This window comes from Coturnix japonica, chromosome 1 (assembly GCF_054131305.1).
Source record: "Coturnix japonica strain WE chromosome 1, WE-NBRP24, whole genome shotgun sequence".
Classification (NCBI taxonomy): domain Eukaryota; kingdom Metazoa; phylum Chordata; class Aves; order Galliformes; family Phasianidae; genus Coturnix; species Coturnix japonica.
In genome coordinates this window covers 40,451,598-40,468,222 of record NC_140663.1, presented here as the reverse complement: position 1 = coordinate 40,468,222, position 16,625 = coordinate 40,451,598, and the positions used below count along the sequence as shown (strand labels likewise).

The 16,625-nt window shown below is 42.4% G+C and overlaps 1 protein-coding gene across 7 annotated transcripts in view; it reads left to right on the top strand.

Annotated features, from left to right (window-relative positions):
- Positions 1-2,180: 2,180 nt before the first annotated feature.
- EEA1 (early endosome antigen 1) overlaps positions 2,181-16,625 on the top strand; it is a 59,667-nt gene continuing 45,222 nt past the window's right edge. For 4 of the 7 annotated variants that reach the window (XM_085538494.1, XM_085538489.1, XM_085538507.1 and 1 more), the window contains exons 1-3: positions 2,181-2,266; positions 7,923-8,015; positions 10,833-10,955. In XM_085538494.1, the coding sequence (XP_085394620.1) occupies positions 2,243-2,266; positions 7,923-8,015; positions 10,833-10,955 (240 nt within the window). In that variant the 5' untranslated portion in view covers positions 2,181-2,242. The remainder of the gene's footprint in view (positions 2,267-7,922; positions 8,016-10,832; positions 10,956-16,625) is intronic. The other 3 variants (XM_085538504.1, XM_085538497.1, XM_085538510.1) reach the window with 1 other exon arrangement.

Sequence of the window (16,625 nt, the reverse complement as noted above, 5' to 3'; positions counted from 1 at the left end):
CAGCACTCTGCGTATTTTGTTTGTGAATATTTGTACTGAAAGACTAGAGTACCAGTAGCTGAAAAGTTCTTTTTCAAGGTAGTTTTTTTCTTCCTAAATCTCCATTAGTCCATCCATGACTTTCTTACAAGGCAATTCTCAGTAGGTGTTTTGATGAAACTATCATTTGATTTAGGAACACACAACCCCCTGTATTTTTATGGAATTCGTGCTCCCTGATGCATGCCTTCTTGTGGCTTCGGCAATGCTATAACCTATAATGTACCACTTCCCTATGGATTACAGTTCTGCACTTACTTACTTAATCTTGAAGATAGGTGGTTGGCAAGTTTTTAATGCTCCTAATCTTTAATCTTATTATTTGCCTGTTCCGTGGTTTTTGATGTGGATTCTCAACATGTTACTTTTACCTGTTAGACATTACGGTTTTCAACACACAAATCCTTTAAACCATCTGTTCTCTGTGTTCAATTCATAGAGTTCAACCCAGGAGAGCATCAGAAAAAGATGTGGGTAAATTTGAAAGACATTTGCCAAAAACAAATGAAGAACATAAAGTGACAGTCATAAGTGTACAATTAAACAGCAAGGAAGAAAAAAACCAAACCCAAAACACAGACACACAGGATAGCAGTGCAGAATATTTGGAAATTTAGAGGTTACAAGTCTATGTACATGCGATATTGACATACCACATGTTGTTTTCCCAATCATTTTGTTTGAAGCCCTCAGTGATGGCAGAAGATTACATGGGCACAGCTTTCTGTGAGACATGGACCAGGAATAGTGGATTTTATGGGCTTTTATGTGCATGGCCATGAGAAAAAAAAAGGCAATGCTCCATTGGAAGGCCTGGGAGGTGCTGCTGCATGCTGGGCCATTCTGAATACTGCTTATTCAGTCTGAAGATTGATTTTGATTGTCTGCTGAAATGCAGGCCCACTGATTTCTGCAGCTAATGTTATGCGAGAGGTTGCTGTAGTTCAGACTGAGCCAGTGACTTATGTTCAGAGGATGAAGCACCGGCTTTCCAGCTGGCATGCCCAAGAAAGTCTCTGCCATGATTTTAGTCCAAGACTGTCAGCAATAGGTTCCATACAAAGGCGCCAAAGCCCTCACAAAGTTTACGAGGTTGGATGAAATACAAATTTGCAACTCCCATGCCTGAGGGCATAAACCATATTTAAACAGCATGTGATTTCACAGTATCTGTGCTGCACCTATGAAATCACAGGTATTAACATACACATAATGATTAAAAGCAAGGAATTCCACTTGAAAAGGGACTGATGAAATCTTTTTTTCCTACAGACTGCCCCAAGGGTAAATTCTTATGCGCATTCTTGGTGCTTAGCAAAGGTGATCACACTGCAGTCTTTCCTTTACAGCAGAATTCTAAAGGTTTCTCTCTCTTCCTGGTCATCTACTTAAATGTGCAGGAGCTCAGTGCCTCTGAGCCTAAACTGGCACTGTCATATTTGATGGAAACTGGTCAATGGATCCAGAAGTCACTGAGGGAATGATGGGGGACAGAGGTGCATAAATCCACAGAAACATCCACAGAAATAGATCTGATGGATGTGACCAAAGATGTCACCCCTCAACAGCTGAAGCCATGACCCTACATGGTATGTGCTCTTATGTGCCCTACCAGAGGAACAGCCTCATAAAACACCAGGACCTGGAGCTGGGGAAACTCAGATGGGACACTTCATGTTGTTGTGCTTCATGTCTTGGCTACTTTGTGTTTGACGGAACGAGTGTGGGAGCACAATATTCTCTACTAACATTTTAACTCTAGTCTAAGTGGCTATGCCACAAAGTAACCCTTCCTGCCCCTGGTTCTAAGGAAGCAAGAAGGAATTAATTTCATTTACAGTAGGTTTAGCTTCCAGTTAACTATTCAAGTGAACTCCTCGGCACTTCCAACAGCCGCCACGGCGCAGAGCGGGTGGTGCAGGAGCTCTGTGGCGACTTGCGGAATCAAACTCCATAACCACGAAGTAGCAGCCGAGGTTCGGAGGGCTCCTTCCCCCCGGCCGGCCCTCCCTGAGGCGGGGCGGGCGCTGCCCGGCGCGGCGCGGTCCCGCCCCGGCGGCTGCCCCGCCTCCCGGCCGCCGCGGCTGTCACGGGGCGAGCGGGCCGCGCCGGGCTCCTGCGGGGCGGGGGCGGCGCAACGCGGGGCCCCGCGGTTTCCTCTCGGCGTGGCCGCGACCGCCCGGCGGCAGCCGGCTCCGCCACCATGTTCAGGCGGATCCTGCAGCGGGTAAGGCGGCGCGTTGCGCTGCGCTGCGCTGCGGCGGGGCGGCTCCCCCGCTTCCTGGTGCCGGCCGGGCTCGGCGGCGGGGCGGGAGGCAACGGCCCCAGCTGCGGCGCTGCCCGGCCCCGCCGCGGGCACGGAGTAGGCCGCGGGGGCGGCCCCGAGTCCCGCCGCCACGGGGTGGGCCCGGCTGGGGGCGGCGGGCGTGCGGAGCCGGGGGACGCGCCCTCCTTGGGGGCGGAGGGGTCCCCGCCCGCCGCAGAGCTGAGCTCGGAGCCGGGGGGCGCGCCTCCATCGCGGCGCTCCGGGGGCGAACGGCTCGTAACGCCGGCCGCTTCTCGTCTGGTCGGAACCGGCTTTTCCTGAGGGCCCGGCCGGGTGGGAAGCCGGGCTGCGGCATCTCGCTGCCCGCGGCCGAGAGGGCCGGGCGTTTGCGAGAACGTGGGTGGGGGATGCGCGTGGTGCTCCGAGCTTCGTGCTTCCGAGGGAAGGAACGTGGTGGGAGGAGAGCTGAGAGCTGGGGGACTAAGGCGCTGCCCACATTGAACGTGGCCGGCGTTTAGCTGGGTGCTGGCTGCTCTGAGGAGTCACAGGCCTTCAAGAAACAGCCCTGGGGAGGCTCAGCCATGTGTGTGAGAAACCTGAGGTCGCACAGAAGTTTTTGTTCATTCTGAGCAGCCGCTTTCACTGTGAGCTGCAGACAAGTAGCTGTTCCTCACTTCTTTCTGAAATCAGGAAACCAGCAGAGCTCATTGCTAACCAGGGTGCTCAGAAGTAAATAGGGGAACAGTAAAATCTGTGTGTGCATTTTGAGTGGTGTGAATAACTCTGCTTTTAAGAGGTTCCCCTCACAAAAAGCATAGTACCCCCAAAAGTTAAAGCAGTGACTGTGAGCGTAGCCACATTTGTATCTTTTGACTTACACTGTGTCATTGGCAAAGCGTGGCAGTGACTTCTGATGCTCCTTGGTGCTAAAAGTGAGCCTTTGGCTGCTGCTGCCAAATCTGCTCGTAAAGAAAGTAAGTATTACAACTAGGGGCAGCATGAAAAATAATCAGAGTTTCTTATCACCAAGGCAGTGAGTTGAGTGACAACAGTCCTCCTTTTGGAACTTTTGTTGTGCATCATAAGTGTGACTGGTTTGAAAACGATCAACAAAATAAGAACCAAACCGAACACGGTTTCTCATACATATGTTTAGTTTATTGTTTGCTGATGATAGGCAACAGGTGAACTCCTACATTTCATGGCACTTCTGTTGGTCTGGAGGGCTGGCTCTGGGCTGGGAAGGAGGAAGGCATTAACTGCAAAGATGCTGTTTGTAGTCTTTTGAATTTCTGGTTCCTGAAGTTGTAAAACATCCGATGTTTCTTTTAATACCCTTCCTGTTCCTGATGACCCTCTTGTTTCCTGCACAGCTGTAATTTTTGCTTTTAAAAGAATACTCTCAGTAACTTTGCATAGCATGTTTTTAAAACAGAAAGGATTATGCGCTCCTTACTACAGAGCATCACTCAGCGTTTGAAGTTGGTGTTTCCATGCTGTCTTGAACTGAGACCTCCTTTTGGGTCCTTTCCTTGCAAGCTGTTCCTGAATTGTACTTATGTTTTCAATGCAACATCTCAAAGATCCATCTGTTCTATAAGTTTGCACTTAACAGGTTTATTGCCACTTCTCAGTTTCACGCATCGATCATTGTGCTGGCCTGGAAAAAAGGCAGTTTATGCCAAAAGAGGCCTGTATTACATCCAGTCCTTGAAGGCCCTTTGGTTCCAAGTGCACACTTGGGCTTTGCAGGCATTTTTGTAGTTGGAGTGGTCCATTTAGGACCACTAGGTTGGATATTAGGAAGAACTTCTTTACAGAAAGGGTAGTTAGGTACTGGAATAGGCTCCCCAGGGAGGAGGTTGAATCGCCATCCCTGGTTGTGTTTAAGAGCCATTTGGATGTGGTACTGAGGGATATGATTTAGTATAGGGTTTTTAGAGTTAGGGTTCTGGTTAGGCTGTGGTTGGACTTGATGATCTTCAAGGTCTTTTCCAGCCTGGGTGATTCTATGATTTGCCACTCTTTTTGCTCCGTGCTCTGGAATGAAGATATTTACTTGTCTGGGATGTGCTGCATCTTGTGCTGTACCTATAATTTTCTTCTTTATGCCTATGATTACAGGGCTGGCTAGGCAGCGTGCTCGCTCGGGTGCTCGTGCAGAACTGGTGGCAGGCACTGAGGGGAGGCTTCGTGCCCTGTGAACACCGAGTCCTTTCATTTAATGGAGTTGTAAAATAGCTGTCACGCTTCTAAAGAAGTAAACACTACCACTGTTCTGTACCCCAGCATGCTCTGTTTTGGGCATACCTGTTAATTACTGCTAAGTGACGGCCTTGTCATGTGCGCTCAATTAGATTTACAGTGTTTCCAGAGTTGAAAGTTTTGTATGGAGGCCTTGAGAAGGTGGTGTTGTCGTATTTCAACACTGCACTGGGAAAACTATGTAAACCCATATTTTTTTAAGGCATTCTCAAGGCTTAAAGTCTTTTTCAAAGACTTAATTTATTCTGAATTTAAAACCATTGAAAAGAGCGTCACAAGTGAATGGAGTGTAGGTACAGACAGATAAATGACTGTGCAGAAACAACATGGGAGTGATCCATATTTATACCGTGTCACTTTAATGCATTAGCTCAACTCATTCATTACATAATTTTGTGTTCCTTTTCAGAAAACAAGCTGCAGTCATTGCGCTTTCTCTTGTTAATGATGTTTCTTTATATTAACTTGAAGTATTGAGAAAACTACACCAACATGATGCGGTTTAGCATGATATTTCCACAGCTGTAGTGCTGTAAGTAGAAATATACGCTTCTCAGCTAAATAAACAAATGTAATTCAGATAATTAGAAAGCTAATACCATGGCTGAGAAACTAATTTTTTATCAGCTCTATGTATAGCTTTAGAGTCAAATATTAGTTGTGTTAGAGTACAAATACAGAATCCTGTGTGAAGAGCTACTCTTGCTGTGTGATTCATACATCATTCTTCTGCTCCCCCTCATCGCCCAGGGCTTTATTCAGTCAAGAATAATAAAGGTAACTGGAAACAAAGAGCATCACTTTGAACCTTCCCCGAGTTCACCAGGCGAGCCCGTTTGTTACGCTGTTCAGTGGGTTGTGATTTATTTTTTAATGGAATGTGGCATAGCAGTGGTGTGGGAGCCTCACTTAAGTATCTGTGAATATACTTGATCATGGGACGCTCAGGGAAAGAAAAGAAGTCCCGGCGTCTCAATCTCCCCGTTCTTTGTCTGGTGAAGGATGTTTCAATTACTGTGCAACTTTAGAAGAAGTGAGAAGTTAGTTGCACTGATGGTCTTGCTCTAAAATAACGTCCTCCCAAATGTGTATTCTGTTCTTTCTGATAGATTGTATCACTTTGCAAGTAGACCATTAGGTGAGTTTCTCCTGACAGGTACTTAAAGGCCTTTTTCCTTCCCACCCTTCTTCCTCATCTATGCTCCCTGGAAGATGCCACCTGTTGTACCTTCTGCATCTATGTTGAACTATACTTTCTTCTTTGAAGGAAGCACATTCTTTTTTAAATCCCTAAAAGGATTTTACCAGGATCTGTTTGATAATTTCTTTGTTGCACGTTTCTTGTAGTAAGACGTGCCATGTGGTGCAATTTAGTGTTATTATGGCATGTCTGAAGTGTTTCGTAAAGCAAGTACTTCAGTCAGCCATGTTAACAATAATCCTGTGCTTTACTATAACAGCTTTCCTCCTGAAGCTTGTAGTGATCTCCAATTTGTAGTGCTAAACCAGCAGAACTCAACGTGCAGATTTCATTGTGAAACAGTTCTGCCACACGATAGCTGATTAACAGCACACCATAGCGCTGTGTGAGATGTTATAATGTAATGTGAAGAAATGTTCTTCTGTCTTAGCAGTCACAGAACTTTCTTGGTTTTGGGAAGAAGTGATTCGCTCACTGTGCAGCTGACAGGTATGGCTGAAGTGGAGGTGTGCTCTGCTCAGTTCAGTGGGCTGTCTGGCCATCTGCTGCTGTCACTGCCCAGGCTGTCAGCTCCTGTTTGGTTTCTCCCTTAGGATTGTCATAGAATCCTTAGAGTTGGAAGGGACCTCTGAGAACCATCTAGTCCAACTCCCCTGCAATAAACAGGGACACCACAGCTCAGGGCCTTATCCAGCCTTGCCTTGAAAGTCTCCGAGGATGGGCATCAATTATTCCCAGACTGATTTCTTCAGATTTTGGAAATGAAGAGTGGAGCCAAAGGCATCTGCTGGCTGCAGGTTGTTACTGAAGAAGCGTGTTGTCTGTTAAAGCTGACACATTCTTCACTTCGAAGCATCCTGTTTCTGCTTGTGAATGTAGATATTAGAACAGATTCCATTTTTTAGCCTTCTTGGGAACAGAAGGGCCTCCCTAGCTAGCTGTCATACAAATCCTTTTTGTCATCCTTAGATTTCTAAAGCTTTTAGAAAAATTCCTATCAATAAAATTGCTTCTTACATCTTGAAATTCCAGCTCCTTTGTGGAAGAAAACTTTTAACACCTTATTACACGTTTCCTTATGTAGATATGTGTATATGCATCATAGAATCACCAAGGTTGGAAAAGACCTCTAAGATCACCCAGTCCAGCAGTCAACCTATTACCTTTGGACTCTTTGTTCTCGCACAAAACAGGCTCACAAATGCAGCCCAGCCTCCTGCTGATGACCCAGAAAAGACTGAAATGGGGAGAGATGTTCCCCTCTTACGCTTGCGGTCACCAGCTCCCAATAGCTTCTTTCTGACACGCTTACTCGCTTCCCCTTGTTTCATCTGTGGAGCTGCTCTAAAATCTGCATCTGGTTGGGCATCAGTCCTTAATCAGTAAATTTGACCTTTTTAATTACACAAACATGGCAGGGGAAGAGCACTTGGTTTTCAAAGCCCTCCCTCACCCCCCATCTGTAAATTTCCATCTATATGTTTAAACTTCTTTATCTTCAATCCCTCCTGTATTAGATCAGAAATCCCTGTATGACGCTAGGAGTATTTCTGGCTGGGCTGAAGTTGTGTTATTTCATCCCACTTTCAGTTGTCCTCATGGAATTAGATAATGAACTTTTTATTCTTTGTAGAAACTAAGATTGCATATCAGTACTGAGATAATTTATTTGCTGGTGTTTGCTTTGAGAATGGTAACTCTTCTGCCATTGGTCAGGCAGTGGAGTTACAGTGGTGAGTAAAAGCAGCAGCCATCGCTGCTGATAATGTTTAGATTGTAATTTCTGATGTTTTTCTCTTGGATGGAAAGAGCTAATTTAAAAGTACAGCGATATAACAGTGATATAAGGGCAGGCTTGAGTTTAAATCTTTGTTTTGAGTGTTCCTAAGAGGAATCTATTTAAAATCCTGCCCTTTGCATATGGTGTCTGCTTGTTGTTTGATACTTTGAGTGCTTTGAGAGACTTGGGTAAAAGTTTTAGTTAAGTGTTGCACTGAAAATTACCTAATTAATTTGTGAGCTCGTTACTTTCCTTACACTTGTGGAAGGAAGATCTGTGTTTTCGCAGAGAGGCCTTTGTAAAGGTTACATACCATGCTGTATTAAATACAGGCTGCAGACATTCATTTTGCCCCTCCTTTTCTCTTTCAGACTCCGGGCAGAGTTGGGTCTCAGAGCTCGGATTCCGATTCATCTGCCGCTCCAGGAAATGCTGTGGATGTGAACAATGAGGGCTCCTCTGAGGTACTGTGCACTGATTTGTGGGGCTGGAGTTGTGAACCTTGTGTCTGCTTGTCTCTGACCCACAAAGTTGCTGGGCATTCCTTTGGGTGCCGCTCCTAAATAGCAGCTGTTCTGTGTAAATACTCAAAAGTCACATTGGCTAAAAATAGGTTCTTATTTAAATAAAAAAAGTGAAAATTAGACCATATTTATTTGACATTTGATTGTTTATCTAAATGATGACAAGCAATCCTTCCTGCTGTCGTAGACATGAATGATTAAAATGAAAAGCAATAAGATACAAGCTTAACATTCCTCATTTATAAATATTTAATGACTTCTGAAAACTCACCTGTGCTTCCTTTTCACCTCGCATGTCTTAGGTATAATGTGTTTTGGGAACCTCCTTCTCCGCATGAAATATCAAATGTGTCAGGTTTTGTTTGGTCTATGTACCTAAAGTTGCCACTTACAAGTCCTATCAATTTTTCTAATGTGCTGTATGCTATGTTTAGCCAGCAGAGTAAGGTGTTTTTCTTGCTTCTATCCTATGTTACATCTTTGGATTTACAGTGTTGTCAAATATTAACTTTTAGAAGTGCACGCTGACTTCACTGGCTGTTGAAGCTATTTTGTGTTAATGTAGGCTGATTACTGAGCTTGTGAATGTTTCAAGCTTAGCATACAAATACAGTGCAAGGTTAATTACTCCTATTACAGCATTAAAGGGAGCAGAGTGCCCTTTCTTACACTGAATGAAGTATATGATGAGTCAAAAGCTCATATGTCTGTTGTGATAAGCGATAAGAGAACTTCTCACTGTGCTGTTCAAAATTCTAATTGCCTTCCATCTGTGCATCTGTTTGTTTCTTAGTTCTCAGGGTTGTATTACAATCAGTATGATCAGACATTGCGTAATTTATTGCTGTATGTTATACATGTCATGCATTTGTGAGTTTTTTATGCATATTTATACTGTCCCCGAGGTGAATAAATATTCTGGAAGTGCAGACTGAAATCTTGTCACTATTTTAGTTAACTACAGCACAGAAATAAGCAATGAGATGATTGATTCTTTCCAAAGATTGGCTACAATGGAACAATTCTGTTATCATGATTGTAATATCACTGGTGGGAATATCATGAGGTATCTCCATACTAATATATATAGTGTTGTTTGTTGACATAAATGTCAAGTCTTGATGTGCCTGCACTACTGCACCCCTGCTGAAACTTAAGCCAGATAATTGGCTGTGTCACTTCTGGATGATGCTGTATAACATACATCATTTGAAAGTATCTTTAGTTATTAGTAATTCCCCACCATCAGTTACATTGCTTTACAGGTAGGGTGCTGCGTGTGACTTCAAAATCTGATCAAATCTGAGTTCTGAAGCAGGTGGTGGTTTGTTGCTCTTTGAGATCCATGCATTACTGTGTGCAGCTCAAGCCTTTCTCTTGGTTGTGCTTTTCCTTTGCAGCTGGTGCGAGATGTTTGCTTTCTGAGAACTTTCAAATAAAACCACTGTAATCAGGCTTTGTCGAATGTTTGCTTTCCTTTTTATAGTTATGAGCTCAGTATTTGGTTCTCCAGTACTGCATAAAATAAAATAAAAAATAAATCTAGTTGACTTATTTTCATTCCAACTTCATAGCTAGATTTTCTAATTTTTATTGCTGTAAGATTCAAATGTATAATTACTAAATCTGAGTAGATTCTCATGTTTCTTGCCTCCTTCAAGCCAGGTTGAAATCAATGCTGAGTTGTGAAAATTGTAGTATAAAACAAGGAATGAGGGAGGCTGGTTAAATTAAAACTATTCATTGCTCAGCAAGAGAGGTAGGCCTGTTTTAGTTCCTCCTGGGGCCATGTCAGCAGCACAGATTGCACATGGGCCTGAAGTTAACTCTAGATATATCTTTTATTTGCTGTGTATCCTGATGGAAGGAAAACTTCAGGCCTGTCATTCCTTTGTGTCTTAAATCCCAAAGCAACTCTATCTGCAGTATAAGATCACTAAATATCCCATGTTTGCAGGGTGTCCACCTGTGGGTTATGTTTATATTGGCATCATGTGGCTGCATTGGTCAGACAGGTCTGTCTCAAGACCCTGTTTTGCAGGTGTGCCTACAGGTGCAGGTGTCCCATGGATGAGCACCCACAGCACGCCGTGCTATGCCTGCTTTTTCTGGGGGTAGAGCATGTCTAAATCAACTGTCCTTTAGAAACTCATTTAACTTTTGCCTTTGGTAAATCGCTGGTGAGCATATTTAATCCACCTTCCCCATCCCTTTTATTTATTTTTTCTTTAATTTCTGCCAGAACGGTGTTTCTCTAAGTGAGAATGCCAACTGGGTGTGCAGTTGCACTCCTGCATGTGCCTCTCATTCTACTGTAAACCAGCTTACTAATTTACAGAAATATTTCTGCAATCTCTGTGGCAATTCTGGTCGCTTTCTGTCCTGGATCTGTAAATGCCTTTGAGAAACTGCCTGGTGGATCTGATGCGATGCCTTATAATGGTCTATTCATGACTTGCTATGCAGCAGGTCACACGAAGGGGGTCCCAAGGGTGTCTGGAAAAGACTTACTGGTATGCAATGTGGTATTAGTTTTAACATGTGGTTTAGATTTATTGTCACATTCTTAACTGTTCATTTTTGTCTTCTTCATGGTATTGATATGTGATTTGCAAAAATTAAACATCCAATTGAAAATAGCTGCAGACCTTGCTTTTAGTGATTGTAAGAACTTCCAGCATAAGAATTTGAATGCTATTTGATTCCAAAATCTTTTTGTTTTCATTAGTTTCTTAAAGGCTAATATACATTTCACAGGGCTTCATCTGTCCGCTCTGTATGAAAGTGTGTGTAACTCCTACTGATCTGTCTGAACATTACCAGAATGAGCACGTGGGGACAGACGGAAGACAGGAGCTTCGTGACCTTCCAGCTGTTACTGTGGGTCTTGTTTATTTTGTTTCAATAGCTTTGGTGGTGGATTGCTTTAAATGAACATCTTTTCCCGTGGCTTGGATATCAGCTTTTTAAGAGTGTTTATTTTGATTCCTCTTTAAAAAATAGTAGATCTCTTTGCAAGATTGAAAGGCATACATTCAGCAGAAGTATTCTTTTATGTACAACTCTCTAATTTGCAGTTATGTCTCATGTGAAACATTCCCAATATTAGAAGACTTGCATTCATTCATGTATTTCTATTGAATGGCTTTTACTCATTTTTCTTGTAAGCTAAGCTTGCGTTATTTGATATATTCCACTTCAGATTCAGATCTGTTTATTTGTAGCTGTATGACAGAGGAGAAGGTTTTGGACCCCTCAGTAAAAGAAAGACATGGAGGCCCTGGAGTATGTCCAGAGAAGGGCAACGCAGCTGTGAAGGGTTTGGAGCACAGGTCTGATGGGGAGTGGCTGAGAGAACTGGGATTGTTTAGTTTTGAAAAGGGGAGGCTCAGGAGACCTTATCGCCCTCTGAAATGACCTGAAAGGGGGTTGTAGCAAAGTAGGGGTTGGTCTCTTTTCCTGGGTAACAGTGATAGAATGAGGGGTAATGGCCTCAAGTTGCTCCAGGGGAGGTTCAGTTAGAGTATCAGGAAGAATTTCTAATCAGAAAGAGTGGTTGGGCACTGGAACAGACTGTCCAGGGTAGTCTGGGGTCACTGTCTTTGAAGGTGTTCAAGAATGGTGTGGATGTGGCACTGAGCAGCATAGTAGTGTTGGGTTGACAGTTGGGCTTGGTGATCTTAGAGGTCTTTTCCAACTTTTATGATTCTGTGGTTAACTCATCACTGCCACCTATTGAAGCAAGGATTGTCTCTAGTGCTGTGTTTATAGTCACATTACCTTTATTTTTTTGACTTTCTGGTCACTATGCAAGTACCTTATGTGAGTAAGCTGTGGCTTATGGTGGCAGATTGAGGTATTCCTGATGCACTGGTATCAACAGATACTGTGATGTGAGCCATTAGGGATGGTTTAGTTACCTGAAGGAATTACTCTGATATAACCTGGGCTATTTTTAATACAGTATTGTGGAGTTGACTGTAGCTTCTTGTCCGCTTTTGTTTTTCAATCATCAGTTACTTCTACTTGATGGTAGCACATTACAACTTTTTAATCTGAGAAAACTTCTGTATTGAGTGTGGTATATGAAATACAATTTCATTCATTTCTAACTGAAACATCTGAAGCTTTTTGGTTTAGCAATTGAGAAAAGAGTTTTCATCTGCTATATTAGTGTTCATGGATGCTCTGAAAAAAAGTGGAGCATCTGCTAGTCATTATCTGTGCTAGTATGTAAAATTTTAAATATTTGGCTACTGAGAAGCTGGTGGTTTGTATTTGTTGATGGGAAATGATAGTTTGTAGTTTTAACAACCACATCTTGATTCTGAAGCAGCAATGCCTGTCACCCTTCACTGTGTCTTTGCCACTCCTGAGGCAGCATTGTAAGAAGAGTATGATCGGCTATCAGTGCCATCTGCTATTAGTGTCATCTTTTGCAGCAGGCATACAAAACATTGCTGACTTCTCACTTATACTGAGGTATGGGTGTCTGTGGCATCCTGATACTACTGTGAAAAGCTCTAATACAGTTCGCTGGAAACAGTGCTGAAGAAGCTCTTGAGTTCAGGTTTTTTTTAACCAGTGCATTGTCTTCAAGTGTGGAGAGAGGAAGCACTGCAAGGTCAGTGTTTAGTCTCAAGTTGTGTGACCCAAATAAGAGTCTCTCCATTGACAAAACACGGGTACCTTGCTTTTAAGTTTGCCTATTGCTTTCTTCCCTAACCCCTGACCTCTTTTTTGCTGATACGTGCCCCCTGCTGATCAAAATTGAAGTAACTTGTGTCACTTATCGCTTCGTTCTCCTTGCCCTTCCCTCCCCCTTTCTTCTATGCAGGAAGGAAGGGTGCCATCCTTCAGGCAAGGTGTCCCCTCCCAGAACTACTGAGTGTGTCTGATGGCCTGCTGCAGGAAAGGAGACTCACCAGTCACCTGGAAATTTATTTGTAGTCTTTCTCTTAAATAGCTCTCCTTGAGGTCCTTATTTTTCAAACCAGGGATTGCACAATATGATAAGTGGTCAAAATAACAGTGAAGTATTTTTCCTCACTCCTCACACACTGAAGAAACTTTAAAGGTAAAGTTGCAGGTGTACTTAGCTGCAAGAACAGGCACCATAATATTGGCAAGTGTCTTTGTCAATGTATAGCCTACTTGGCTGAACAAATTCCATATGGAAGGTGAACGTGTCACCACATTCCCAGATAGAACACTGTACCCCAACTTCTGTATATGGTGTTGTCACTAACAAAAGCTGCGTGGTTTGATTAATTTCTGTTTTTATTGATTTATTTTTTCCTAAAGGAATGATGCATTTCTAAACTGTTTCCTCCATTTCTTTGATGTCTCTATTGGATATTGATGATGATTAAACAGTAAGTCAGAGAGGCAGAATTTCACACTTCCTGGTTTCTCCAGATGCATCCAGAGAGCCACTGTGGTACTCCCACGGTATTCAGAATGTAGTGGCCATTAATGCCTATTGTTTTAGCTGCAGTGTGGCTAAACCTAAGGCAATATTTAACAGTTCATTTGGGTTATTTTTGTGACTTCACAGATGCTTAGTAAGTACACATTTCTTGGCTAACACAATATAAGAAGTTGTTTTCTGAATAGGCTTTTTATAGCATGTTTGCTTAGTGTGTACTTTGGAAATACTAAATGTGCAAAAATGTTTTTTGTTTTTGTTTGAAAATTCTTCATTGTTGTTGATTATCTTTCCTATTTATTTGTCTCTTGTCTCAATTGATTATACCTTTTTTATGGATGCTCTTGGCGTGTTGCAGACTCCCCCCTCCATCCCCCTGCTCCCTGCCCACACAGAGCTTTAATGCCTACATTGTATTTTATGTATCCTTTTTGGCTGCTCTTTCAGTTGCTCCTCCAATGACATTGCAGTTTACACCTTGGTGCTACTTGCCTGCATTGCACTGAAACAAAAGTCATTGGCTACGCTATTTTCTGCAGTGCCTGAACAATACTAAGAGAATGAAGAATCAGAGCTACTGATCCGATTTGACTTGGCTCTGTGATGCCACTTTCTTTTAAGAAGCAGGGAATCCACTGAATTAGAATTTCTAATTCGTGACAAAATTGTAGTCTTGTAGGTTGTGACAGAACTGTAGTCTTACTCATCAATAGTAATAGAAACAGAAGAGAACAAAACTAGAAATTATGTTGGCTCTATTCTTATCAAGAAGAATCCAGCTTCTTTCTTGGAAAGACATTGTCTGCAATATGTTACACAATAAACGGTAGCAAGGTATCCCTTTTCTTTTTTGCTCAGAAAGTAACAAAGAGCTTAGGCCTCTCCTCATGTGGGCTGTGCTCCAGACCCCTCACCAGCTTTGTTGCCCTTCTTTGAACACGTTCCAGGGCCTTGATGTCTTTCTTGCAGTGAGGGGCCCAAAACTGGATGAGTACTCAAGGTGTGGCCTCACCAGTGCTGAACCTGTAACAGTATTCTCCTTTAAAGATTATATAAAGCAAGTGACCTTATTCTTCCACTTGAACTATCCCATATATATATATTATTTATATATATATATTTAATCAATATGTAAGACCTCTGAAATAGATTACAGGTGTGGTCTTGCCCTTGCTCTCGAGGAAGGCAAGTGAATCTGCTTCTGAGAATTTCCAGAGGATTTAGTTAATTGCTTCAATGTGTGTTAAAGAAACAAAGCCTAGAAATGACACGATACAGCATTCAGCTCTGAAATGCCAGACTGCTTTTGTTCTCTGTCCCCAAGTATACACACTTCCTAATCTGTCTATGAAATGTTTCAGCCTTCAAATCACCCTGTAACTGAAGAATACCTGAGTTTTAGTGTCGAGTTACATGAGTTCTGGTGAAACTGTGTGTCTGGAAAGGCTGTGAAGGTTCAGCTTCAGTGGAAAAACACCAACAATGAATTCAGAATCTTCTAAATAATTGTCACACTTAAACACTAAAATCAGCTCTGGGACGGTGATTATGCCTCTGAGCATGTGAACGCGCTCTTGTACTTTCTGTTCCAAATGTGCTCAGTGTTGTTCAGAGCATCAGCTTGCTGTACCGATACACTTGTGAAAAGGTTATTAATGTTTCTCTGACTTCTGAGACACTTTCAAACATGGGTCATGACTGGAAATATTACAGCTTTGGACTTGAATCCTAGCTATCGCTTTTTGTTTGTGTGACTCACCGTGAATAGACTGTAAACTTGAGTGCTGGCATAGTATTTCTGGAAGGTCAAAGATGAAACCAAGAAACTCAGATGTATGTAAACTAAGAGCCTGATCTTATCAATGACAATATTGCATTGGGCGCTGCTGTCCCATAGTATGTACATGGTAAACTATTTTCTCACCCTTTCTGTATGGTAAAAGTAGCTATTGTACAGTGGTTCATTTTTTGTTTCCGGAGTGGAAAATAGCAAAGTTCCTTGGTTCTTTGAGTTTGAGTCATGATGTAATTGCAGGGATAAAAATGCAAGATGTTGCAGAAGTTCTGCTTGCATTAGCAAATAGAGCTCTGTGCACACTCTTCATGTTGGATGGCTCTCTACCACAGACAACAGTAGATCAGCAGTAATTAGAGAAGCCATTTGTTCAATTCTATTTGGTATTAAAATGGGGTTGGAGAAGACGGCAGTCATCCCATTACTAAACAAAACACTAAGGAAGCTGGGTAGTTATGTCTGTGACTTCCAAACCTGCCTAGGGTTCCTTCTCTTGTAATTCAACTCTATAAGGAGATCTGTATAAGCTGTTTTGCCCATGGGACTGTCACTAAAGAAGAGGTGGCCTCTTTCTACTAGCTAGCTCCAGTTTTAATTTGTGAAAAAGAAGCCTAAAGTAATCTGCGTTTCACTCATTAGTTACGTAAGACAAGATTTCATATATTAGCTCTACAAAGACTATTTCAGTAAAGCTCTGGAAAATAGAACAGTTGGTAAGTGGTTAGATTTAGATTTAAGGCATATATATGCAGATGCTTCAAGCTCCAGTTGTCAGCGAAGGAGTCTGGGGAGCTCATTTGCTGACCCTACTTAGTTATACACATTTGTTAGGTCAGCTTCTGAGTTGCTTGCTCCATTGAATAGTTTTCCATTGACAGTGATTGTAGAGTTAGACACCTACATGGAGATTTAAAAGTAAGAAAATAAAACAATTCAAATTGCATGCTGAAGCCTTCAGCTAATTGAAGAAATATATTTGAGATCTTCAGTTTTCTTTGCTAGCGAGTAGGGAAATTATTTCTGCTGTGAAGGTGTTATCACAACACACAACTTGATGTTTGCATCAGCTTTGTGCAGAATGATGAGGAAAAACACTGAAAAGAAAGGTAATATGCTGATAAAGTTGAAATTTTCATTATATTTTCACATCCCTCCTTCATCAGTCCTATGGAGTAATAGGAGAAGCCAGAGAAGCAGAACCCATTTAGTCCTATAGATGAATTTCTCTATTTGTAAACTTTCTGAATCACTTCTGTAATGACTGAGGATTAAGAGGACTCCATGGCAGGCTGCAGTCAGTCTGGTAGCACACAGTGTACTGAGTCCA